This window comes from Scardinius erythrophthalmus (assembly GCF_964197995.2).
Source record: "Scardinius erythrophthalmus genome assembly, chromosome: 13".
NCBI classification, from domain to species: domain Eukaryota; kingdom Metazoa; phylum Chordata; class Actinopteri; order Cypriniformes; family Leuciscidae; genus Scardinius; species Scardinius erythrophthalmus.
Window position 1 is genome coordinate 22311122 of NC_138233.1, and position 27402 is coordinate 22338523.

Here is a 27402-nt window from a genome sequence, read left to right on the forward strand (position 1 = left end):
AATAAAATAGTTCTGTCCATGAATTGCAACCAAACTAAATTTACAATTAGGAAAAAAGGTGAAACCTAAAAAACCTCTTTAAGACTAAAAAAAAAAAAAAAAAAAAAAAAATACACACAAACACTCAAAAAGGAGGAAAAAAATCAAATAAAATCTCAAACCTTTACTTGCTGCATGGCTACACACTTCCATGTTTAGACATGTTCTTATACATTTCAAAACATTTGAACTCTAAGTTGGAGTTTTAAAAATAAAAAAAGCACAATTATAAAATCAGCACCAATTTATATTTATATATAACTTTATTTAAATGTAGATGTCTACATAGCTCTAATCAGGGAGAAGAATATCTCCACCAGACATACTACACTAGGTTCTGTTTTATTAGAGACAACACAATGGCACTACTGGAGAGATTTCCTCTTCTTTGCTTGATTTTAGAGGGACATGCGAGCAGATCTGATCTTTGGATAAGCCTTGTGACTCTGCGGAAGAATTAAAGTCCTTTCTGTGCATCTTCACAGACTGACTGTGATTCTAAGTGCCTGATTTACTAGAGCAGTTGGCACATAAAAACAGTTTGGTTGGGGCAAAGAGAGCAACAGGGCCACTGAATGGTTGAGGTATTTAACATACATACACCAATCACTGATCATCATGTCACTGAAATTGCCCCAAACTTCACACATGCACCAAAGGCAGTAATAAATCAGCTCAGAGCGTTTTGATTTAGGGTTTGTGTTATGTCATGATTTTTGAAGGTGGAATAAAAGGAAACTAAATTCTAGATATAAAGACCTGGAGGTTTTCCCTCCATTTCACATATTAGATAAGAAGAATAAAATATATCAATACTCACTATGATGAGCAAAAACCTGCTTATAAATTACTACTTTACACCAGATTACTCACTATTACAAAAGGGCTATACATAACAAAGTTGTCTTTAAGTTAAAAAAGATGCATTCACCCCTGGCTTCAAGAAATACCACAACTCTAAGAGATCTCACATATGTTTCTTTAAACATGATGACGTTCAACTGTGAAATATTTCTATATATATATATTTATATATATATTTATATCTCATATACTCATGTATGGCTAAGGACAGTCCGAGATTCCATGGCGTTCAGTATCTACGGTCACGGTTTGCACGATCAGGGAAAGCCCACACAATGATTGCAGAGACTTTGAATTGCTCCTTTATCCTTTCTGTGTTTTAGTAAGTGTCAATGGTACAAGCTGATTTGGATGCCAATCACTCCATTGAATTTAATTCTCTTTAGAGAATCAATGTGAATTCACACAAAATGTCTCTTCTCTTCACACTCCTCCAATTATAATCTTAAAACATGGGCACTCCCAGGACCTACAAGAGAAAATGTTCAAATTCAGTTCAGTGTTTAGAGTTACCAAACAAACGTTTCATTCAAATCACCAGTCCAGATGGGTCTGATTAGTATTTATAATAGCGAGATGCTCTCCCCCTCTCTGTCTTTTTGCACAAGGGCAATTCAAACTATCTGAAATCACTCCTGCTAGTGCCATCTAGTGGTGATCTCTCTTTCACGTCCTTAGTGTCGGAGTGAACGAGTCCCCCATTACCGCTGAAAAGCATCATAACCCAGGAAATGAGTGCTTCTTACAGACTCATCCATGATGGAGGCGGGGTCGAAAAAGTCGGGCTTCAGTTCCGATCGCTCTCGTCGATTCTTCGATGGGGGCTGCGAGATACGAAAGAGCAGACAATAAGGATAAGATGTGCAAAAAGAAGACTGTAATAGTTATTTATGTGTATTAAATCTATCACATACACATAAACAAGTTCAAAAGTTTGGGCTCAGTAACAATTTTGTTTTGAAAGAAATTTATACTTTTTTTCAGCCAAGATGTATTAAATTAACCACAAGTGACATCAAAGACATTTATAATGTTGCAAATGATTTCAAATAAATGCTGTTCTTTTGAAACTTCGTTAAAGAATTGAGACTAAAAAAACATTAAGCAGCACAACTGTTTTCACAACAGAATTGATTCTTGAGCTCCAAATTAGCATATTAGAATGATTCAAGGTTTCTTTTTTCAAAACCTTTTTAAGACCAAGTAAAGAAAATTTAAGGAATAAACTGAATGGAACACAATATGCCAATGTGTTTTCTAAAAGTAAATGTCTAGGGAGAAACACAATGAGTTGTATTAGCAAAACAAGGGGGGATCCAACAAGATCCCCCTTACATTTCAATTACTTCAATATCTCTTCTCCCAACTACAATAATATGCAAATAACTTTTACTTTTCCTTCTGATCACACTGCAAAAAAGCGATGTTCTTCCTCAGTTTTTTTTATCTTGTTTTCCAGTGCAATAGTCTAAAGATTCTTAAATCAAGATGCATTTACTGGAGAAACAAAATGACATAAACATTTTTTATGTTTATCTATGATTACAAATATCTGCCAGTGGGCTTAGTAAAAAAATCGACTTAATTCAAAGGAAAAACTAGTTTTAATACCTCATTGACACATATTTGTTCTTGTTTGAAGCATAAACTTAAGTCCATAAACAAAACTTGACATTTTGTAAACATGTATGCAAGTAAATGTATTTTGATTTTAGGATGTTCAGATAATTGTATGGGAAAACAAAATACAAAATACTGAGGAAGATATTCATTATTATATTCTTATGCAGCACATGCTATATGAATTTAAGACTTTCTGCTCTGATTAAAGACCCTTCTAAGGCCTTAATTTGCAGAAGGGTGAATTAAGACTTTTAAAGACTTTAAGAACAACAGAAACCCTGTGATTTCTGAAGGATCATGTATGTGACACTGAAGAGTGGAGTAATGGCTGCTGAAAATTCAGCTTTGCCATCACAGGAATAAATTACATCATACAATATAAAACAGTTATTTTAAATAGTAATACTATTTCACAATATTACTGCTGTGACTGGGCAAGATACTTCTTTCAGAAACATTCAAAATCTTTATCGATCACAATTACTATGTAATCATTTAGACAAAAAACCTAGTCCTAGAGACCAAAATCATAAATACAATTGGAATTTAGCTTAAGCTTATTACCAGATCAATATCCATGGTGTCAAAGTCCATGCCTTCATTGAGATCCTCAATCCGGCCTTCTGATGACATCATCACATCTTCCACAATGGGTTCCTCATCATCCTCCATCAGGCCAGTTCCTCGACGACTGCAAGCATTTGCAAACCAACAATACAATGTTTTTGTGTGCATTTAAATGGCATTTGACCGCTGGACTTGTGTTTTAAAGAAAGCAGTGTAAAGTTACATTTTGAGAGTGATTTATCTTACATGGCATGCTGAAGGTTGCTCCTTAATTTGGCGTAGTTCATAGCTCTCTCCTGCTGCTGTCTGGCCACCTCCTCTTGCTGCTGTCTCTGTGCTAGCATCCAGGTGACTTGTGTGCTGTAAAACAGTATCAGCACACCTCACTATATCCCTTCAATCCCAAACTAGACGCTAAGCAGCAAACACGTTTCATGACTGAAAATAGCTGTACTGAGAGTGTCATGACAGACACATGATGCCATGCCATGATGCTCTTACTTGTAGTCCATGGGTGATTGGTGGTGCTGTGGCTGAGGAGTCTGAGGGTGTGTGTGCTGCTGTTGCTGATCGGGGGTCATGGAGTACACCCCCATGTAGCTCTCCTCAGGACGCAGGCGTTTGGGTTCTCTCATGACGGTGGAGGTGAGGTGGGGTGACGGCATCATGACGGGCATCTGCATGCTCTGCTCACGGTTCATCCACACCTCACTGCTGCTGCTGCTGCTCTCCTCTGCACACAGACAGCAATTCAATTCACATTTATTTGTATAGCGCTTTTCACAATACACATCGTTTCAAAGCAGCTTTACAGAAATGGCATGAGTCCACATTACAATCTAGAGTGATCTGTTATCAGAGGTAACTGTCTCAGTTATGCATTTCAGAAATGTACATATACAAAATCACAGTTAGCTAAAAATGTATTAATTTAAACAATGTAATCATTTAAGGCAGTAACAATGAGCTCATTGAAGTAATGAATACTTGTTTGTTAACAAATGAAATAAAATGTAGCATTGGTGCATGTTGATTCAGAGTTTGCGTCATCTGACGTCTTCGCAGCAGGACAATCATTAAAGTTGTGATGAAACTGAAGTAGCAACAGGTCTTTTCTTCCGTATTGTTACATATATCAGTGTGTAATGGATTATATAAAAAGAAAAAATGTAGACAAAGGACTAATGGTGCGTTCAAGTCCTCCTGGGAAGTTCGTATTTCTGAGTTGGGAAGTCGTGTTTACGACGTCAGGTGCGCTCAAGTTCATTTCATAAGAGCAAGATGGCGGTGTACCTTCCCTTAATTAACTACATAAAACTTGCGCCACGTTTCTCACCGACACGCCCCCAACTCGTAAACATCGGGGCTTAAATAAAATCCCAATTTCCCACTCGTATTTACAACTTTGTGGTGGCGTTCATGTGTGTTCAACTCGCAAATATGATCTTTTCGACATGATTTGAACGCACCATTATTTCTGTTGATTGGATGTTGAGATGTGCACTCAAAAATGGAGGAAGATGAACATGAGCTTGCAGGGGTGGGTTAAATTGGACTCAATGATTGGATAAGTCCTGTATACGATTATTAAATCACATTAAATGCATTATTTGTCTGATTTCTTGAATTCAAACTGTTTTACCTTCCGGTAATTTCCTCTTGCCGGTGGCAGGCTTAGCTTTTTTACTCCTGACGGAGGAGCCTCGGCTACTGATGCCACTGACCACAGACATAGTGTCATCATCACCCCCCGCCTGCAGTGAGTTTCTGTAAGAGATGAGGGGCAGCCAGCAGTCTTCTCTCTGCAGGGCCATCTGAAATGTCATGAAGCGCTCCAAATACATGTGCCTTTTGGGGAAAAGAGAGAGAGCGCGAACATTAGCTAATGAATGCTCCACAAAGTCCAGTCATGCACCTGCGCATATGCTGAGGTCAATAAATGGTTGCTTACACAGTCCGCTTGTCCTGACGCATGAGTTTGGATGAGAACTCGCTGAGAATGTCCAGAAAAGCTAGGTTAAGGGGAGGATGTCCCTCACCCTGAGGATTGGACTCTTTGAAGGCAAACTCAATACCGTCCCTTTAGACAGAGAGCAACATAAACATGTGATGTAACTCCACACAAAAGGTTTCTCTCACCCAAGAGGAACTGAATGGAATCTTACTTGTGTAACATGGCGATAGCCTCTCTAGTCTTGAGCTGATCTAGACCAAAAGTCAGAGAGAAGCGCCGAGCGAGCTCTTTAATGCCACAGAAAGATGAGGATGAACGGTCGAAGCTGGGTCCCAGTTCTGACAGCATCTCATTGAAGAGCTGCACAAAACAGAAGGAAAAAGACGTGAACAACCGGCAAACAAAACCCAGTTTGATGGAAGATACAAAACATTGCCACTGACCTGCTGTAAGCTCAGAATGAGCGTCTTTGCACATTGGATTTTGTCAATCTGTCTCGTCTTGCTCATGGTTTCCTTGATGATGTCACCATAGTCATTGTAATACTGAACAGGAAACAGAAAAAAAAAGAGTGTTTTAGTGACCATTAAAGGGAATTAATGAACTGAAAATGCATATTTAACAAACAAAAAAACTCACCCTCATGTATTGCTTAAAAATATCGGCACCAGTGTTTATCTCAACTACATTGTAGATAATGAGTTTGCAGTATGCGGCCAGCAGGTTCCGCCTCTTGTGCAAAGCTTCGATTTTTCCAGCTTCATCATCCTGCTGCCCATCTGATCAAAAATAAAGACAGACTTTTAAATAATGCTCATGAATGGGACTGAGCAGCTTATACTACAGGGAAAACCGCTGCCCTCTAGTGGTCACTTTAAAACCTGACTCCTAACAACAAAAAAGGAATGCAAGTTGATTTGTCCAAACAACTCATTTTAAACTAGTCATTGTACTTCAGCTAAAGCTCAGTGCACAGCAGGATTAAGTGTTGCAAGAGTCTCTAATCTTTAAATCAATTGAACGCTTCTAAAGCCAATTTCCTTGTGTTGTCTTAGTGTTAAGCATTTAACATTAAACAGCCAGGGGCGCTAAATCCATTCAGCAAAGCCTGTTAGCTCTAACTGAAAGTCATTACGCTATTAGCAGTGATAGACCTGTGCTGTTGCTGTCTTCATCCTGGTCAATGAAGACATGGTCCAGGATGAAATTGAGAAGATCTGACTGCAGGGACATCTCAGACGTGTATACTAGGGGCTCGAGAGCTTCCCTCCCCCCAGAGATGATCTGATGGCTGAAGATCAGCAGCAGGTCACAGAGGATGGTGAAGGTCTGAGGGAGAACATACTGTCAGGTACAGCCTGGTTGTGGCATGAGGGATAATGCTTCTTGTGACCTTTCATACAGACCTGCTCTTTGACGGCAGTGTTGACGCTGGTTAGGTAACGCTGGCACATTAGACAAAACGCCCTCATCTGCTTCCTCAGAGTCAACATGTCCTCCTGCAGAGACCAAATGCATTGTTGACTTCCAACAAACCACAGTACACAAGCGGGAAGAATGAATGCATACACATCATATGAATAGGAGCTACCTTTTTAGAAGTGCCCTCAGAGACCTTGGCTAAGCTCCAAAGAATGACGTAATGTGTGCACTGCAGTGCGTGAATGACAATCTGAGAAGTCCAGAGAGACATTAACGTTAACCGACAATCATGAGGCAAAAGCAAAGTTTCAACTGATTTCAAGGTGGTATTTCTATGGAAGCCTGTTTATTTATATATAAAAAAAATAAATAATAATAATTGTATCAACAGAAGAAAGAAACTAAAACAGGTTTGGAACAAAAAGTTTCATTTTTGGATGAACTATCCCTTTAAGTCAAGCCCAGTCAGGCACTACTACAATAGTTCTTCATTCACCCTATATGCAGCCTTAAAATGAATACCTGCTCAGGCATGTCACCATTTTCAATACCAGTGTTCAGTAACTTGTAGTTGCTGGTAAAGAGGTCCCATTTTGAGAGATCATGAGCACTATAACATACATAGAGATGAAAGGGGTTTAGAAAAGTAAATAAATGACAGCATTTGCCCATTAAGCAGGGGTTTTCAAACCTGTCCTGCAGCACCCCCAAAACTGCACATTTTGTATGTCTCCCTTACCTGACACTTCAGGTCTTGCAGTCTTGCTTATGAATTAGGTGGGGGTGCTCCAGGACAGGTTTGAAAATCTCTGCCATAAGTGATAATCTGATAAAGAGAAACACTATATGATGATGCAGGAAAGCCTTACTTATGGAAAGCTGTGATCCTCTTCAGTGTGGACAGAACTTGGTAAGCATCATCTTCATCTGGGTCTTCACCCTGTGAAGGAAACAAGCTGCTCATGAGACAGACAGTAACTTTCTGAGCTTCTGCATTCAGAGGTTGTAGGGATGTGTAAAATGCACGTTTCCATAACAGACTAGTTCATTGCTCTGTCTTAAGGAAGCCCTGAAGGCTATTTAATGTCACATGCACCAAACTCTGATGAGCTACATTTCTTAGGGCTGAGTGAGCACCCAAAAAAAACAAAAAAAATTCCAGCTGGATGTGGATATTTTAGTGAAAATGCATCTGTGCTAAAAGCCTGTAATTCAATCACTGGTGAGTAAAATCTAACAATTACATAGATTTTACTAACTATTACTCAGACATTTTGAGATGCAACACATACTACACCACTTTAGAGCACGACTGCTAAAAATATCAACAATTAGTGAAAAAATCTAAATAAACTAGTGCACCTCACTAATTAAATTGTCATGTTGGAAAGTGAGGCCAGACCATCCCCAGAGAGACCTCCAGAAAAACAGGCAACACAGTGTTGCAGTAGAAGCAGAACACAAATACTCCTTCCAAACTTTTGTTCCTATGCAAACATAGAACATCAAAGTGCTCCTGAATCTCCACCCTGAGCCACCCGCTGTCCTCACCTCCTGCAGGAAGTCCTCCAGAAGCTTGTTAAACTTGTCCACTTGCTCATCCAAGAGCTGGCTACGGGCGATATCCACCCGGTTAAAGATGGTGAACTCCTCGTTGCACAGGGAGTGGTAGGTTTTGGAGCAAGCCTCAAGCACATCTGTGTCCGTGTGCTTCTCCACAATCTCTCTGATTTGTCTTAACAATGAATCCAGGTGCTGTGAGGGGAAAAAAACACAGCTTTCATTCACATTCTACACAATCAGTCTATTGTCAACAATCAGTGTGCATTTATTCTGTTTAAACGACATGCGGTTCAGACCTTTTCCAAACGCCCTGTGGTGTAGATTTCCAGATCAAAAAACTGGGCCAGTTGCAGCAGATTTGTCACTTTCTCTGCATCTACGGAGTACTGTGAGAAAGAAATATCTATATATCAGTTGAGCCTCTTTAAATACCATTTCGTGTTGCCTTTGACTTTTAATGGACTTTAACCTTTGCAAGTAAAGCTGGCAGTGCTATAGCGAAGAGCTCCGTCATTCTCGTCCGGTCATCAAGCTGAGTCTTCTTCTCCTTCGCTGTCAGAACCTGAAACCAGACCAAGTGAGAATTGAGAACAGCATGTAACAGGTAACGTGTGAAAGCAGGGATCGGTCTTCAAGGGCTGGTCGATGCGTGTGGCATCAGGTCTTACCCTCTTGCCCGTGCCCCTGCCCACAGGAGGATGGCACTCTGCAGCCTGACGGATGGTGCACAGCATGATCTCTATCAGAGCTGTCTCCTGTCTGTCCGACAGAGCTGGAAAACACACAAAGCTAATTAATCTCTGACTCCCTTTGGAGCGAGTAAAAGTTCTGCTGGTGTGTCACCGAGTCAGACCTTCCTCTCCAGGCAGTGGCTCATCCAGCAGCAGGCTGATCATGCACTCCCAGTCCTTCAGGATCTCTGCTGCACAGTCCCACATACTGTCCACTAGGTAGGCTGCATGCTCGTGAAGCTAAGGATCAGAACATAACATGCTATAAAATCTCAGTTTGTGTGTGCAATTAGAATATAATTATATAGTGCTGCCATATTAGACTCATAAGAAAGACTATCATGCTTCATTAATGAATTGTATTTCACTTAAACTGTCTAGAATAGAAGGAAACTGAAAAACTCAACATGATGTATAGAGTTTGAGAAACTTGTTTAAAAAGACATAATTTTTGCAATTCTGTTAAGTGACATAAGTCGCACAGAAATAGCACCCTTTAACAGAACTAATGTCACATCATTTACAATGATGTTGTTGATGTTACCTCACCTCACTCTCCAGGAAGAAAAAGACAGCGGTTTTGATGAGGTTGGCATTCATGCTCTGTCTGCCTCGTCTCTTGGGCATGCTGTCATCCTCAGGGTCTCGATGACTGAACAGTCTGCAAACCAAGATGAAAATGTTCACCTCAATCTAATATTGTCTAACCACCACGTCCATTCGTTCATCCTCTAGATATAGTTTTGTCGTATGACTTTCAGCAGGTCAAAGACTAGGTTTACTGCATGTACAACTTCATGAGATCTGAAGAACCATGAATAAAACTCACTTTTTAAAGAGGAACTCTCCTGCTGCCACAGCGACGGGGCGGTGGGCTGAATACACAAGGTGGTACACACTCTCACAGTCTTCTGCAGTCAGAACCTCATCACTGCTACTGCAATACCAAACAACAACAGCATATGAGCACAGCTAGTCCTGCCAGCAGTGTTTCAGGAAATCAGTCAAATGTTGGTTCAATAACCACTCATTCAGTGAATAATTTGACTGAACACTTCATTAAGAGCACTAGGTCATAAGTGTCAATCGTTTGTTAATTATACCACACTACCATTCAAAGGTCTGGGGTCGGTACGTAAGATTTTCGTAAGTCTCATATGCTCACCAAGGATGCATTGATCAAAAACACAGTAAAAAGGTAATACTGTGAATTATTATTACAATTTGAAAAAATGTTTATTATTTTCAATATTATAAAATATAATTTATTCCAGTGATGGCAAAGCTGAATTTTCAGCATCATTACTCAAGAAACATCTCCTTTTTAATCATCAATGTGGAAAACAGTTGTGCTGCTTAATTTTTGTGATGCTTTTTTTTTTTTTCAGGATTCATTGATGAATAGAACGTTCAAAGTAGAAATCTTTTGTAACATTACAAAAAATAAAAGACTTATGTAAATGTTAAATTTACATGTTAAATGTAATGTTTAAAATGTTTGACAATATTTTGTAACACTAAACCACAAACCCTAATTCAAATCACCAACTTATATCAAAAGAAACTCAGCTATCCACCTTATTTTTCATGTAAGAGTGGCCGTGGTCAGTTGTAAGTTTAATGTGTCTGGCTTCCAGTGTCATTCGCTTCCAGTTATTTTAAACTGTACAAAACAGCTTGTTATGCTGCTTGATATTGCAAACAGGTATTTCTTACCATATTATTTTAATGTAGTGTCTTAATTATTAACACGCTGGTTTGTAGCGCAAACAGTTTTACAGTTCACTACACTCTGATATATTATTCTCGTTATTTACTTAAAGCGGCTCATGCAACAGAAGTCTCGCACATTCACAAAAAAAACACCTTACTTCCGCGTTGAAAAATAAGGTGGACAGTAGAAAGTGTATTCAGGGTTTTACACGTACTGTAACACCAGCGTGAGCAGTTTTATAGCTTGCACTGCAACATCATACTCCTTGTCCAGTGTCATAGATACGATGCGGTCCTGATGAAGACAAACAGATAACCCCGTCATACTGACTTCAAACACTCAATAGTGAAAAAGCACATCATTTTATTTTCAAATATTGAAAAGATACATAAAAATCATTTGTTTAAATTCTCAATTTCAGAGAGGAGTATTTTCCTTTCTGTGTTTGCTCTATTTTGGATGAAGCTTCCCCAGATGGTTCTCTCACCTTGAAGCGGCTGGTGAAGAGCTCCAGTTTGGCATTGAGCTCGCGGTTATAGTACAGCCCCTGTAGAGCTGTGAGACACTTCAGACGTACCTCACCTTGCTGAGAGAGAGAGAGAGAGAGAGAGAGAGAGAGAGAGAGAGAGAGAGAGAGAGAGAGAGAGAGAGAGAGAGAGAGAGAGAGAGAGAGAGAGAGAGATACACAATTTAGTTCCAACTCTAGGAATGTGTCGTGACTAACTCCATCTGACACTATATTTAGGGATTAAATGAAAAGGGAGAGAAAAATGATTGAATTCCCACCTTGTCGTGCATGGTCCAGCCCACATACTTAAGATAGCTGTCGTTAAGAAATGCATCACTGTACATTTTCATCCACACGCCGATCTCCTCGATGCAGATTGCCCGGATCTCTGCTATTGCATCACTGAGGAGGGATAACAGAAGCACTTAAGCCCACAGACACCCACAGCAACATATCAGAGAATTACTGAGTGGTAATTGATGATGAGAGTTTGTGCCAGAAGAAAATCAACGCTTATGAGTGTGCATACCGATATCGGTGAACAAAGACTCCCTTGAAAATGGCATTCATCATGTTTTCAATTTCATCTTGATTTTCTTGTAACTGTAAAGAAAAAAAAAAAAAGTTCATCATTCAATCGTTGCTGCAGGCAGTAACCTGCATTACTAGTCAAAGGTTTGTGTGTATGTGTGTGAAATAAATAGTATCTTATATTTGAGCTTCTTTAACATCACAGTCTGTTCTCTTGACTCTCTCTTGCATTTTCTTTTTATCAGTCTCTGCAATTTGGAATAACACTGACATCTCTCTCTCTTTTCAGGGTTATGGGCTCCCCAATATGTGATTTTATTATATATGGCCGTATGTGATTGTAATCTGATATCCATCTCTGATGTTCTTTTAAGAAACAGGCTGCTTCCTTCAACAGGGCCTCAAGATAGAATTAAATTATTTACAAATAAGACAAAACAACTAAATGTGAATTTCATATTTTAATTCACATTTTTTAAGAACCCAAGGCCTAGGAAAACCTGGATATATGAAGTAGCCCAATTTAAAACGGCATGGGTATTTTTATAAAAATATGCTCTGAAGTTCTGAAAGATATTATTGGGCAGAAAATGTTTTGTTTTTTTTAAAGAGGAGAAAAAAAAAAGTAAACACAGTAGAATTCAGTTATTGGTTAAAAAGAAAAATTAAATTCAGCTGTTAAAACTTCTGGAATTCTGAAACTTAATTAATTATAATTAAAATGAAATTAATTAACTAATATTTATATTTATCTTAGTATTAATTATGATTAATGGACACTCCTAGTTTCCGTAAATTAAAAAAAGTTGGGGGTGGGGGGGTACTACCATTACAGCTGATGTACTAGAAAAAAAACTACTATCCTCCTTGGGGAGGTGATCTTTGAATATTCTTGTGGCCTAAGAGTCAAAAAGGTCTATTTGTTAACTGTTATCTGTTACTACAGAAATAAATTTTGATTCTAATCTTAGTTCGTAAAAACAAACCATCTGCAACTACAATCTATGGGGTGACTGATGTATGGTTGCTCTCCAATGACTTCAACTGTAAGTGTTTTTCTATACATACCGTATATAAATCGAGAGATGCTGTCAACAGTTTAAACCAGAATATTGCTCTAAAACTAAAACTCACGTTTTGTGTGTGTCCACGTGGTTTAACACAATACTATCAAGACATCAATAAAACCTCACACTCACAAACGCAGATGGCATAACAGCAGGGGCTGTTATTACATAATCCAGTTAATTTACAGCACCGGTTAAACACAGCTTTAATACTCATGGCCAGTCAGGAGAGTTCTAACCCCACGGGTGCTGACAGAGCTGCAGTTAACCTGACAGCCCACAATAACACATTGTTCTCATTAGATTAGGATCCTTTTTTAATTACTTTATCCATGTTTACTCAGCTTTAAAGTAGAGGGAAAGAGTAGGGATGAAATGTGCTGAGTGTTTGGTTGGTCGTGTGTCTTTAAGGCTGTTGGCCAACAGAGGCGTAGGTGTTGGGAAGGAAAGCAGCAAACACTGCAGTGACCTGGCAGCCTCACGCAAAGGGAAGTGAGTCTCCACAGGGAAGGGTGAAACAAATCTCCTGTTCTACTGTGCCTCAGAAGGCTTCATTTACTCGCTCTGCCCCTTTCACTTTCAGCTTTTATGGTCGCTCTAAGACAATGACAACATGCTGAATTCATTTGGATGCGTGCAGCATCCCTGTACCGGCTCCGGAGGACACTCACCTCCTTGCGTTTCTGAAGCAGAAGCTCTAGTCTGTCATTGGCCCTCTTGCCAATCATCTTGTTCCTCTCTGCTTCGTATTGCCGCTGAGTGTTGTCCATGTTGATGCTGAGGTTCAGTGCTACATTCACGAGGGCTGTCATCAGCTTCATAGCTATGGGGGGAAAAAACATAGCATCTTGATACTAATTTGGACCAATCATAACAAAAGGTTCAGATTGAGAAGCAGAGATACTGACCTGCCAGTGTGCTGGTGTGTCTGAAAGCGCGGACTTGAGAGTCTGAGAGGCCAGTGAGCAGCGAGATGACCGTGTCCATCATGTATTCGTCATAGATGATGCTGTACTGACACTGCCGCACCAACACGCCGATAAACTCGCAGAAACTAGACTTGAACTTCTTCCACTGCGGCCCGGCCATTGTGAGCGGGTAATCGCCGCTGTCCTGCAATAACATCAACTCTCGATGGTAAGTGTGGGCACAAAATAATTCATAAAACGCAGTATGTAGTGGGTGAGGAAACAAGTTTTTGAGAAGAGTCATCATGTTCAGGGTTGGAGACTGAAGTTTACCTCATCAAACTCTTCTGTCATCTTCCTAATGATCTCAGAGTTCTGCATGTTGCGGAACATCTCACCAGTGACAACACCTGCAAAACAGTTTAGTATTTTTTGTAAAGGTAATAACATTATGAAACAAAATTTATTTGAGCTTAAATTTATACTTGGCTGAGGTTAGGACTTAAAGTTGTACCAAGTTTTATTTTATTTATTTTTTTTACGAGGAAAACTGCAAAAAAAAAAAAAGTACTGCTAAAAGAAAAGTTCACTATTCATTTCTTATATTTAGCAGAATGTCCAAGCTTCTTTTTCCACATAGTGAAACCCAAGGCTGTTCACACACCAAAACCTGGTTTCACAGAAAGGGCTTAGATTAAACCAGGATTAGGCTGTCTAACTATACTCATCTCCATTCCAAGTGAATGCTGCAGTTTTGTTGTCTGCTGCTTGAAATGATTCTGATAGGATGTCAATCTTTTTATTGTTCGTTAAAAGATCTTTCTGATATCGTTCCTCTTTGTTATGGTTATAGATGTGGTGTGGACTAACCTTTTTTATTAGAATTAGAACAATTATTAAAACTTCATAGTTGTATTTAATGTTATAGATATTGGCCTTTACATGAACTGCCCATAACTGTCAAACAAAATTTTCAAGGACATGTTTTTAATGACCAAGGCTTACATTTTGGTCTTTCCCTCATACAAGTCTTTATCATGCGGTTTCATACAGCTTGGAATATAGTACTATCAACTACTTTTATGATGGTTTATGCCCTTTTTGGAGCTTAATAGCCCCTGTGTCCATTCACTTTCATTATATGGAAGAGATTAGCATGAACATTCTGTTCCATGAAAAAAGTAATGCCGTTCAGAACAAAATGATGGCGAGTAAATGATGACTGAATCTTCATTTCCCTTTAACTATCCTGATTCTGCTGTCACACAACATTTACCATCTCCGAGCTCAAACCAGATCACATGAGAAATGACATTCAAACCTTTGCAGCCAGAGCACTGGATGAAGAAATTGATCAAGTCTAGAAGCGCGACGTCTCTGTCATGTTTATAGGACTCAATCCAGTCATCAACAACCGACTGCAAAACAGGAGAGCAGAAATCTCGCAAAGGTCAAAATCTGCTCGATTACACAGTGGTACATCTGTCTGCATATTCTCCTGCCAACACTCAAATCCCTCCAGAAGCCACAAACCCACATGAGGGAATTTAAGATGTGAATGCCAGAGCGTGACAGAGGGCAGTGTAAAATCCGGTAATATGCTCACTGACCTGCATGGCACTCTTCCCCAGCCTGACCACTTCAAAAAGCATGACATTTTCCATGCCGTTTTCCTGGTGGTGACCGTTCATGCGTCCAGCTCCTTTCCCCCCTCCTTTCCCCTTCTCTCCGGGGCCCTTCTTTCCTTTCTTCGCCTGAAGCAGAGTGACATTACAGGTCAACTGTAAAGAACTGGATCAAACTCTTCATAGCAGCTAGAGGACTGGATGACGTCCACAGCAAATACAGTTCCTAAATTGCAAATATCATGTGCGATTTGTTTGCAGTGAATTTTATACATTTAAATAATTTGACTTAAATAAATAACTTTAAGTTAAGTAAAAAAAAACAAAAAAAAAAAAACAAAGTTCTGTATAAAGGCATTTGTTTTGGGCCATTTGAAATCCATTTGATTTTTTTTCCAAATTCCGTTTTAATTCTTCTGGATTCCGTTTTTTTCCGTTTACATTTTTTTTGGACTCCAATCTAATGGTTAAATAATTTTTAGTGATAAAAAGCATGTCTAATTAATTGAAATCATGAAAGGTATACAATTTAACAACAATTTCAAGTTTAGGACCCTACGAAATATGCTTTTTTTTTTCGAACATTCCGTTTTATTTTATTTTACCAAATTCTGTGTTTCCTGTTTTAAGTTTCCTGGATTCCATTTTAATGGTTTAATTAAATTTTAATTATCAAAAAGCATGTCTAATTGATTTAAATAATAAAAACATCAGTTTTACTAATAAAAAAATATATATTTATGATTTTTTCCCCACACAAATTCTGTTTTGTATATTTTCTGGTAATCAAATGAAAACATAAAACATTAATTTAATTGATCTTTTAATAATATGAAATTATGCAAACTTTGTCAAACAAAATGCTGCACAACGGAGCTTTAAACTGTTAAATTTAAAACATGGGAAAATTGAAGTTTTGATCATTTATCATTATTAGTGTAAGTATTATTATTACATTGAGACGCATCTAAATTCTACTGTACAACAATAACATATCTGTCAAGTTAAACCTAACTTTTAGGTTATCATAAATATAAAAAAAGGATAGTTTTTCTCAAATGAAACAACCGTAAAATGCTCGTGAATTGAGTCTCAGAGCAGAGTCGTATTTAAATAGTCTTTTTGCAGTTTATTATTCACAGACATTAGTCTATATCGCAATTTGATTTAAGTGTACTGACCTGTTTTTTATTTATTCATCAAAAATTTTACAAATTATACAGTAAATTCTGTTTTTTATGACTGGATCCCACGATTCCATCCGTGTTTTCTGCATTGTGAAAATCATAGGGTACTATTTGTTTATTGGCAGGTTACACAGAAATGTGGTTAAGTCATCATTTAGTTTTGAAGTCAGAATCTTAAGTTTGGCTAAGTATTAGCTCCAGAACCATTTCAGTGGGAAAGGGGTAAAGGAACCTTGTAAAATCTTGTAAAGATTCTTGATAATCAAAAAATGTCAGGGTCCACATATACCTTGCCTTTCCCAATGATGACATTTCTCCCATCAGGATCATCGAAATCAGTGTCTGATGAGAATCGGGTGTCAGTGTCCCTGTTCACACAAACAGATCAATGTAGCATAACATAGGGAGGGAGAATATGTCAGCGCATGCATACACATGTGTATTCGTTACTTGTGTGTTTGTGTACTCACTGAGCAAAATGAAACTCGGTGTGTAATTCCGGTGCGGCTATCATTTCTTTAACATCTTCTGGTCCACTTCAACTTGTCAAGGGCTTTGTCTTTATACACACAGGGCAACAGTGGGAACTTCTGTCTCATAAACCTAAAACATAGACAAATTGGGAGAAAAGCATTAGTAGTAGTAGTAGTAGTAGTAGTAGTATAATAATAATAATAAAAAGTATTTAATGCCATGTCAGCATCTGAGGCTATCTTCATGGCAAAAATAGAGTTACAAAAATACAAAAGTTGCATAAATACCATTCAAATACCAAAAAAAAAGGGAAAAACAAAACAATAGGAAATATTATGCAAAGTTGTTTACATTACCTTATGATAAAAATTCTACAATCTTTTCTAGTAAAATTTGAGAAAAACATTAGTAAGGTCTTATGTGTTTAGACTAAACAAGCACACCTACATCTGTAATCTATTAATCCTTGCTCAATATTATAAATCAACTCTATTTTTGAATTCATTTTTAATTGTTGGTTTATATTTATATATGCGTCAGTGGCCAACTGCATCGCGTCTCTGTTTTTTCATGTTCTCAAGCCACAGGAGCCACATTTAAATATGAACTGAATGTCACTGTGTACTGTACAGTGTTGGCACAAACTCCTGTCTGCAAGGTTTCATCAAAAAAGAAGTGGAAACCAATCACAAAATTAAAAACCTTTGACACACTTGTGTATAGCTGTTACTGAATTGTAATTATCGGGCCACATGTGGAAAACAGATCTTCTCAAAAACTCTCATCTGGATTCACAAATCTTAGATTTGATAGTTAAAAGTGCATATGTTAATTAATTCCAATAATTTGTAAACAGGATGCATGTGCACGCTCATTCACAATTCGCATAAACCCTGCCCATTACAACTACATAAATTATGTCTCCACTGTGGAATTTTCTGGAGTTCCTTCTCTGGTTTGGCTCCAGTATATTGCATAAACGCAAAAGAGACTAATTGGCCATATGCCAAACAAAATGTATTCAATTAAAGTGTTTCCACCAAAGCGTTTTAGCCAGCTGAAATTGCCAGGCGCTCTTCTGAAAACACCCAGCTGGGGGCGCTTCAGAAGCGCAGCGGTTCTTACCAGCTGAAATGTTTTGGTTCTTATGATATGGAATATCTGTGTCGCCAGTATCTGCTTTTGCAGAAAGTTTGGTTTATCAGCAATTACTGAATATAAAAATGCAATTATACCAACAAGATTAACTTCTCCACTGTTGTTCAATTAGGATGTGATGATTGGTTGGTTTGGTGAGGTGTTTGTCACGCCCCTCCTCCACTGTGATTGGACGGCTGGGTAAAAAGTGAAGCATCGAGAGCTGCGTTTTACCTAAATTTGAACATTTTTCAACTCTTCAGAGCTGGAGTTGAAGCCACTTCCTCAAGCCCCTCCACTGCAGACAGCAAGCCACATGTTTAACCTCAATAGTAAAAGATTACCGATACGGGCAAACAAGTTTTGCCTAAAAGAACACAAAATGTTCAAATGTTTTAAGCACCATTTAAACGTGGAAGGGAGCAGATGAAAATTGTCTACTAAAATTAAAAAGGCTCCAAAAACACTCATAACAATTACTGTTTGGTCCTTTTACAATGTCTACATCTTCAGTCTGTCACTACAGCTAGGCAGAATAAATGCAGTTATAATGTAGCCACACGGGGGCAATACAGCACCACATGTGACTCCTGACTCTGAGCTGATCACTCAGACAGCCTCTCTCAGTCAGTGTGAAGAACACGACTGAGTGAAAGCTGCAGGACGGGCCGCTGTGCGCCTCTTTAAAAAGAAATATAACATAGTACTAATAATAATTAGAAAAATGCATAAAGCAGCATATTTTCCTTTTCATTATTTTTTCAACATCACAACTTCAGTTTAAAATCTTCATAACTTTCATAATTTTTAAAAGCTTTAAACACTTTCACTAAGACAAAGCTATAGACCATGTTTCCCACATAAGGGATTCAGACCAGCACATGACGCACAACTTTTTCTGACAATGATGTTACAGTGAAAAATGAAAATTCTCTTTATGTCCTTTCAACAAACCTGTATGACTTTCTTTATTCTGTGGAAAATAAGAGGATATTCTTCAAAAAGTGTTTTTTGTCCATAGAACAGAAGTCAATGGACTCAAATTGTTTGGTTAACGACATTTTTTAATGTTACACAGAATAGAGTCACACACTGTTTTGTAACGACACTGCTAAAACCAGTTAGTTAGTTATCACATAAAATGACAATAAACATCTTATGTGATACAGCAGCAAAGGAGAGAGAGAGATATCAGAGCAATGTGACAATATCGGCCCATAAGGGCATCACAGCTCTGTAGTGAAACATGCTAGTCAAAACCACCTGTTCTTGTACACAACACACTGTAATAAGCCAGAAGCAAGAAAGACTACCATAATTATCCTTAAAAGACCTCATGAAATGGCTGTTTCCTATTGAAACGGGACGTTGGGCCGAGACATACTGAATGGCACACTTGTAAATAGCCAACAGCCTTTGGTTTACATCACAGCCAAGAATAAGATTTGCTATTGCTAGTCAAAGGCAGAGGGTATCAGAGAAATGGTCATGAGATCATTTCAATGAACAAAAATCATTAGAATGAGAATGAGCTCAGGTTTGCCACACACTCCTGTTCATCCGCCACAGCTCAAACAAACGAAGTCACACCCTAAAGTAAACTCACACCTTTGCTTGAGAGGTTTCAAAGCCACTGTACTTTTTAACTTCGAGGGAAACTGAACCTACATACATCTTAAATATATTTGCTTCTTAAGATGGGATAGGAGACGTCCTACACATTCCAACTTTAAATTGAACCTTTAAGAGAGCATGAAATGAACAGTCATTATCAATCACAGACAAATGATGAATCTCTTGAAGCACTGCTACCCCCTTAATCTATAATTTTGGTCATGTGAAATATTATATATATATATATAGAAGTGATATAAGAGAGATATATATATATATATATATATATATATATATATATATATATATATATATATATATATATATATATATATATATATATATATATATATATATATATATATTATATATATATTGAAATATCCAACTGCCTGCCCTTGAAAGGAGCATATGAAAATATTATTCATGCAAAAAAAAAAATTAAAAAAAAAAATGTAAGGCATAAATTATTAAATGAAGCATTTGCTTTGGGGTATGATGCGTTGGGGTCAGCTTATAGTTACATTAAGTTTTACCTCCAACTAAAGGAAATATATGAATTCTGTTAAATAGAGCACAACAGTTCCCACACAATTTTTCAGCAGCATTGATTCTGGAATAGGGATGTCAATTTACACAAACTCCAATATTTGATTGCTATTTAAATTAACAATCAATTAATTGATTAATCGTTAACCTTAACCTCTTAAATCCGAAGTTATAATGTTACTTGCTTAACTAACACAAATTAGGTGTTGTTTTAAAACTTAGAAGCTTGGATTTACACTGAATATGATCACTTAATGCTTTTTAAATTGCTGAACTATTAGAAGTGCTCTCTTTTCATAGTGTGTAAAAATAACTGCTTTACATGAAAATGTGATCTTTAAATCATAGTACATAATAATAGGGGTGGGACAAAATATCGATAGGGCAATATATCGTTGTCCTTCTTCCGTGCAATTCGAGAATTGATACGCTGGTGCCAAATATCTATATTTTATTTAATAAAATAAGGATCTCTAAAATAGATTTCCCTGCTCCCAGCGTCGCTACTTCATGGCTCCTCGAGTGGTGCTCAACACACGAATGAGGGAAACGTGAACATAAGTTAACTAGCCTAAAAGAAAGAGGTTTTAAACGGGATTGCGGACAGCAGTGCAAGTAATTTAATAGATGCTCCAACCACGTTTAAGTCCAAAGTCTGGACGCACTTCGGCTTTTATACCATTTATGGGGACACATTGACACTCTTCACCGAGCACTTACACGGATGCACACGTGAATTACAAAACACATTCACTTACATGTATTTAAGAATAAAAATATCAGCCAAGGACTGACTGACATAACGCAACCAATCACAGTCCGTTATTTATTCCGCATCATGTTTAGTGTGAAAATGTAAAGTTGATGTCCATACAGACAAATAAATTATTCATTCAAGAACTTTGTGCAAGCTTACTGCGACAATAGAGCCGCGAACCTCACACAGTTTTGAAATCCAGCATTCAGTTTATCCTGATAAGAGCTCATTGTCACAGTTGTAAACATGAGAGCATTCTTCTTCCAAAAGGGGTTTCGCGTCACGGCATTTAAGGTGATGCGTTCTAAAATAACGCTCACCTTATGCAGGACATGTAATAAGTCAGGAGACTCAGGACAGGTGTCGTATTTGGCCAGAGAAGGCAAAACGTGAAAAGAATTGCTGGTTTGTAGCATCCCGAAAACAGACTACTTTGCTGTTATTAGTACTGTAGTGTTATTTAGTGTTAAATTATTGTATTTGGGTTAGGTGGCTAAGGTTTTATTGTGAATTTGTTATGTAAATTTGTTGTTTTGTATTTAGACTACTTATATTTATATATTTACATTAACATTTTAATATATTCAACTTTAAGATTTTTTTTTTCAATAAAAAAAAAACGTTCTTTGATGTCATTCACCATCGTTTTGAGGTTCTCTCTCTTTTTTTTTTAAAGTATCGGTTCAGGCACCATTTTAAAAGTATCAATTTGGCACCGGTATCGAAAAAAAAAAAACACCAAACGGTACCCAACCCCACTCTTCACCGAGCGCTTACACGGATACACACGTGAATCCCCAATATATCCACTGATAGACACCTGCTTTCAAACGCTCTCGTGTCTGTGTACCTGTGTACGCGCTCTGTGAAGCAGAAGCGTTGATCATTGTAGCCAATCACAGACATGTTGAACGCGTGAGCACAATGGCCAATCAGAAGTGTTTAAGAATCCGCTCAACAGCGATAAAAATGCTAGGGGGAAATGGTGGTATCATCACATTTTTTTCAATTTTAAAATACCCAAGTCGGTACCTTTGACAACACTATTCTCAGGTTTATTTTAAGGAAGCTGGTAAACACCGAGATGTTCAAGTTGATTAGCAGGTAAATGTTTCAGTTTACACACAAAGAAAAGTTTAAGCTTTTTGAATAAATTAAACATTTTATGCTTATACCATATAATTTAAATGTTACATTTAATTTACAGACAGAAAAAAAAATGTGTGCTGTTTTCTAACAGTTTGCACTTGAATAAAGAGAAAACCTGCACTCAACCTTTTCACAGGCACTTTGTTTTCAGTTGAGACAGATATCGTGATGTATCATTGTAGGATTGTCTAGCAATATACTGATTATCGCAGAATTGCTGTATCGTGATATTATCGGTGTCTTGAGCCATGTATTGTGTATTGTATCGTACCCTGTGATTCCCACCCCTACTACATAACAGATAGACTTGTGTCATCATGTATTATTGAAAGTTCTCAACCAACAGAAAACAAGCATATCTAGCCTATACCAAGAATTTATATGAAAAAGCGCAACCGACACACATGTACACAGTATACATGATGATTTTACACACCGCTTTTGTTTGTAACTTTGCATAAAATTAGTAAACCATAGTAGATAGTGATGCACCGACAGACCGGCCAGGGACCGGAATCAGACGATTTTCCACATTTTTGCCACGGTCCGTTTTGTTGCCAGCGGCACAGACAATAATGTCAGCTGCGCGTTCTCACTCTCTTCTCTCTCCGAACGGCGAAGTGAAACACACATACCTCCTCTCACTCACTTGTCTCATGCAGCTGGTTCAATAGTGCCTGTATTGCGCATAATTTTACTAATTCCCGCAGGTTTCATGCTCACCGCAAAAGCACCACTGATCTGTACAAGTGGCGGGCACATAAAGCCTCCTCTCAAACAGCTTGTGATTCGCAAAAACCAAAATGAGTGGCTTACTGCCATAAACAATCATACACACACAAAATTAAGTCAAAATGCCCATCTTGGCGAGTATTAAGTTAAACACAGTTAGTTACGGAAAGTAAATAGTTGAGAAAGATAACGCAAGTTGTGTAACAGTATATTGGATCCGTGCATAAACTCGTAAAGTGATAACAGCCTAACATTCCTGCTGCTGTCTGTTATGTTAATAAAATCACAAAAGACAAAGAAAAATCACTCTCTGCTCTCGACTGAATAACTTTAATTGTAAGCATTAATCTGTATTTAATTTTTACAATGAAGACTATCCAGTGTTATTTTACATTTAACTTTAATTTATGTAGTATTTCTTACTGGAATAATAACCTACTGTTAAACCCACCCGAAACACTTAAAGTGTTTATTCACCGTGTTTATTTCATATCTCTCTTTAATCTATTGCATTTATTTGTGCTGTTGTTTTTTATGTTGCATTTTATTCAAATAAAATTTTACATTGAAGAAAAGTAGATTTTTGTTTGGGATTAGGTTCAAATCGGTATCAGCAGGTCAGACACAAAAAAAATATATATCAGAAATTGCCAAAAATTATCGGCCGAGAAAATTGCAATCGGTGCACCTCTAATAGTTGACTGCATATATTTTTTTTGAGCAGGCGGTCTCGAACGAGCCCAAATACAACATAAGACAACAATGCGTAGATCACGGAGTGACATGACATACTGCTTGGCTAAAGGTATATGACTTCTGGGATACGATCACGGTATCGTGATCATGATGCAGCTGTTTCCAACATTATTTGAAAGTTCAACCTATGTAAACTGGATCTCGGGTATGGGCGGTGTGTAGAGACCAATCGGACAAGGTTTTACAGCTGGAGCATGCTTGGATTGGTTTTATCCCTCAGACTGACAGGTCTTGATTTACCATGCGCCATAGAATAGAAGCGCACAGCTGAAACAGCGCTGGAAGATCATCACTCATCAACCAGGATCTTATTGTTTATTCTATGTACTTTTATTATGGTGTTTACTCAAGTAAGTAGTTCTTGTGTTCAGTAAAATCACTTGTTTGGAGGTTTTTTTGGAAAACTAAGTTGAAATAATGCAGTCTGACATCTTCAACAGAAGCAAATACCATCGATAAACAACCTCGTAGATCACACAGTTTTGTTGTCTTTAAAGGATTATGTTATCATTAAAAATTTATTTTACTATAGAATAACTGAATTGAGTGTTTACTTCTGGGAACCCGACTGTTGCACTCTATACTATTAATTTTCTTGTATTACAACAAGAAAATGTATTACTATTCTAAATATCTAAATATTCTGAACATAAAAACCTTTCTTGGTTGTTTTAAGAAAATGTGAATAATACAGCAGTCAACATTTGAAGTGGATCAAAAACTTAATTAAAGTTGTCCTAAGACAAGAATGAGTATTATTCAAAATTCATGTATAACTTTGATGAAAGGTTTTGATGCACTTCAAATGTTGACTATTTACAATGAAGTTGTCAAAAAGGATTTATTTAATATCCGGTAGCAGATATCCTAAAATAGTTAGGAGTATGAGTTACACCTCTCATTTCTCCTTGCTCAGAGGACAAAAAGGAAAAAAAACATGACAGCTTACACTGAACTAATTTCATACCACAAGTTATAGAAAATCATCATAGAAAAGTATTACGTTAGAGACATTACTGAGTACTGCATCTCTTGTGTGAAGAGCAGATGGCATCTGTATTGTCACAACAAGAAGTATTTTCATAAAAGATTCAGCAGGTTTGGCCTTAACTAAAGGCATTCAATTCTTCAGACAACATTGTTGAAATAAAAGGAAAATGACATGAGGAAAAATACCAGTACGCCAAAACAATAGCAAAAGTGTCAAGAATTACAGTGCCATGAAAGTGACAGGCTGTCCTGAGCCGTGCGCTTCAGATGTGCCCGCGGATCAGAATGACAACAAGAGGGCGTGGCTCGCCGAGTCTGTCATATCGCGCTGCTTGCTGATTGGCTATCCAGATTCCATCGTTTACAGGAAACATCTTCAGCCTACCTCTGTGCCCATATAAGGAAATAACACGTCCGCCCTCCTTTTCACCACATCCAATCAGAGGTCGACAGTAACTTTGTGGACGTAAACATGATCAAGGAGGAAGGAACCCGGTCACCGCTGTAAAAGTGACGCATTTTCCTACACTGCCCATTATTTTAAACGGATCATTTTATTTGTTTAATGTATGTTCATTTATTATTCTGAAAGTAGAGCAAGTATACTATGATCATTACATGGCCGCAACACTTTGATTTCGGTCATATATGTGCATAATACAATTTCAATGTGTGAATTAAATAAGCTTTAAATAGCACAATAACCGAATACATCACAGAAAAGTGGCCAATAAGACGTTCCTCTCTGTACCAAATACAGGGCAAAGCGTGTGCCGAGAACGTGAGATAACTGTTATGTAATATAGCCAGCAAGTAACAATAAGCAGCGCATATGCACGTACGGTCCATCGACACAATAAAGCTCAACGTCTTTACAGAATGATCGTCGAGAAGGCGGGAATTCAAAAGCGATAGCATCATCATCATCATCATCGACAATACATTCGAAGGAAAAGTGGCGCCAAACGACATTTCCATCCACAACCATAATGTGCTTATACAGGCACGCATGACAGTGACAGCTTAGCCCAAAACTAATACTGCACCATTATTTCATCCCATGCTTTCCGGTTCCTGTTCGCTCCCAATATGTGGACGAATCAGCTGTGTAAATATCTCAAATACTTAGCTAACTGTAAAGTTGGGCTCAATGTAGTACAAAAATTGAGTCTAGATATGTCCCCGCCTTTCCTTTTCAGCATATACCGAGCATATAGCTCATCTAAAACAACTGGTTTTCACACAGGACACCAAGCCAATTTAACAAAACATCCTTAAAATCAAACATAGGAATGTATATAGCAAAAACCGCACAGATCTTGCACGCAAACAACAATGGCATGTGTTTTTGTCAGTTTTCCTATTCATCTTAACGCATGTTGCATAAAGTGTATTAGTATTAGCCATTTTACCAAGTGACAGATGAATTTGCGCCAAAATACCGTAAAGTTTGATTGGACACACGGCCTCTGACGTCAACAACAAAAGATATGGGAAGTGTCTTTCCCCTTTTTGAAAGTTGATCGGCAAATTTATTTTGCTGTCGTGCATAAGCGCTATTAGCTTATTTTATTTTATAACCAAGCACACTATCACAACAGAAGACAGACCAGTTTGGGGTCACGACCCACTGGCTTACATAAGTCAGAAATAATGTGATCTACTAATGTATGGAGCTAGTATGTGAAGTTGAGTGCTGACTGCTGAGATCAGGCGGACGCTCGCAAACTCCTCCTCAACGTACTTCTTACCACGATATTACTTCATTACTCGCAGAGTCTTACGCACAACGCCACTATTTTCAACGTTAAATGGCGAGCTTGTAAGCGCAAATGTAGACTACCGTCGCGAAATCGAACAATAATTTCACGGAACGACTAAAAACACGATCAGAAGGGGGGAAATCTCCATCTTGAAGTCGATCCAGCACAGCTGTTTTCGGGATTCTCCATTTTGGCTCCGCTCGTTTCCAGTCATTATGCACGCGCATCTACCACATGCGTACATAAAACGCGTAAAAATGGACAGCGAGTGTGTTTAATATTGACAACGTGATGAAATTAGCATACTAGCTGCGACATCAGCTTTTTTTCATATCGGAAAGAGGGGGGAAAACATCGCGTCCTCGTCCTCCATCTTGCCTCTCAATTTGTGTTCCTGACTGTGCAGGGTAAGGTTAGCCCGTTAGCTAACTGTTTACCAATGAAAGGCCACACTATACGTAAAATACATTCATTCGTGAAGCCAAAGTACGCTTGTTTAAATTCCCAAGGAGCCGTGCGAGGTGGTTTTTATTAATTAAATACGGCGACGGAAGCACGGCGGCTCGTTTCGGATCCTGTCCCTCGCTTATCAGGCTAGCGCGGCTAACACATCATCCAAATAACCCTAAAGCCACTAATTTCTATAAATCTCTCCGCCATTTTACCACTTACCCGATCCTCAGGGTCGATTCCGGGTTGTTTATAAGGACTTCTTGAAGAGCTAGATGGACTCCAGTGGCTTTAAAGTGCGCGTTCGCGGCTATTTCATGGATGTAGTTTGAAAGTGGCGGTCAGAGGCGGTTTTGGACACGCTCTTACCCCGCTTGCTCCGTTCGGTTTGTTGTTCCGATCACTCAGAGAGAAACTGCTGGTGTAGAGCTGCCACCTGGTGCTCAGTGGAGAGATTGCAGTGAGCTCGAGGCCCTTTAGTGGTCGAGGCCCTTAGGTGCAAATGCTCACTCAGTAGGCTACAGTAGACGCTTGTGTCAGAAATTAAAGGCATAGTTCATCCAAAAACGAAAGTTCTGTCATCATTTACTCACCCTCATGTTATTTTAAACCTGTATAAATTTCTTTATTCTGTTGAACACAAACATATTTTAAAAAATGTTTGACTGCACCCATTGACCTCCATAGTATTTTTTCCTACTATGGAAGTCAGTGGGTGCCGTCAACTG

At 38.2% G+C, this 27402-nt stretch overlaps 1 protein-coding gene across 2 annotated transcripts; it reads right to left on the minus strand.

The window, feature by feature from the left end:
* Positions 1 to 1184: 1184 nt before the first annotated feature.
* On the minus strand, positions 1185 to 27142 carry stag2b (STAG2 cohesin complex component b). Of its 2 annotated transcripts, XM_081383513.1 has the most exons (34): positions 26897 to 27142; positions 16774 to 16906; positions 16593 to 16671; positions 15102 to 15245; positions 14813 to 14909; positions 13825 to 13901; positions 13492 to 13696; positions 13255 to 13406; positions 11515 to 11588; positions 11264 to 11387; positions 10965 to 11063; positions 10692 to 10771; positions 9593 to 9700; positions 9313 to 9424; positions 8886 to 9003; positions 8701 to 8804; positions 8502 to 8594; positions 8329 to 8418; positions 8021 to 8224; positions 7339 to 7409; positions 6992 to 7079; positions 6639 to 6719; positions 6454 to 6546; positions 6202 to 6376; positions 5687 to 5826; positions 5491 to 5592; positions 5259 to 5407; positions 5045 to 5173; positions 4736 to 4941; positions 3595 to 3826; positions 3340 to 3453; positions 3091 to 3217; positions 1650 to 1727; positions 1185 to 1372 (listed from the first exon to the last, which is right to left on the minus strand). In XM_081383513.1, exons 2-34 carry the CDS (start codon positions 16815 to 16817, stop codon positions 1349 to 1351), a joined length of 3813 nt encoding a protein of 1270 aa, XP_081239639.1. In that variant the 5' UTR covers positions 16818 to 16906; positions 26897 to 27142; the 3' UTR covers positions 1185 to 1348. The 2 variants fall into 2 exon arrangements, with proteins under 2 accessions (XP_081239639.1, XP_081239638.1); XM_081383512.1 differs by lacking the exon at positions 1185 to 1372 and having other exon boundaries at positions 1478 to 1727.
* Between the last annotated feature and the right edge of the window lie 260 nt (positions 27143 to 27402).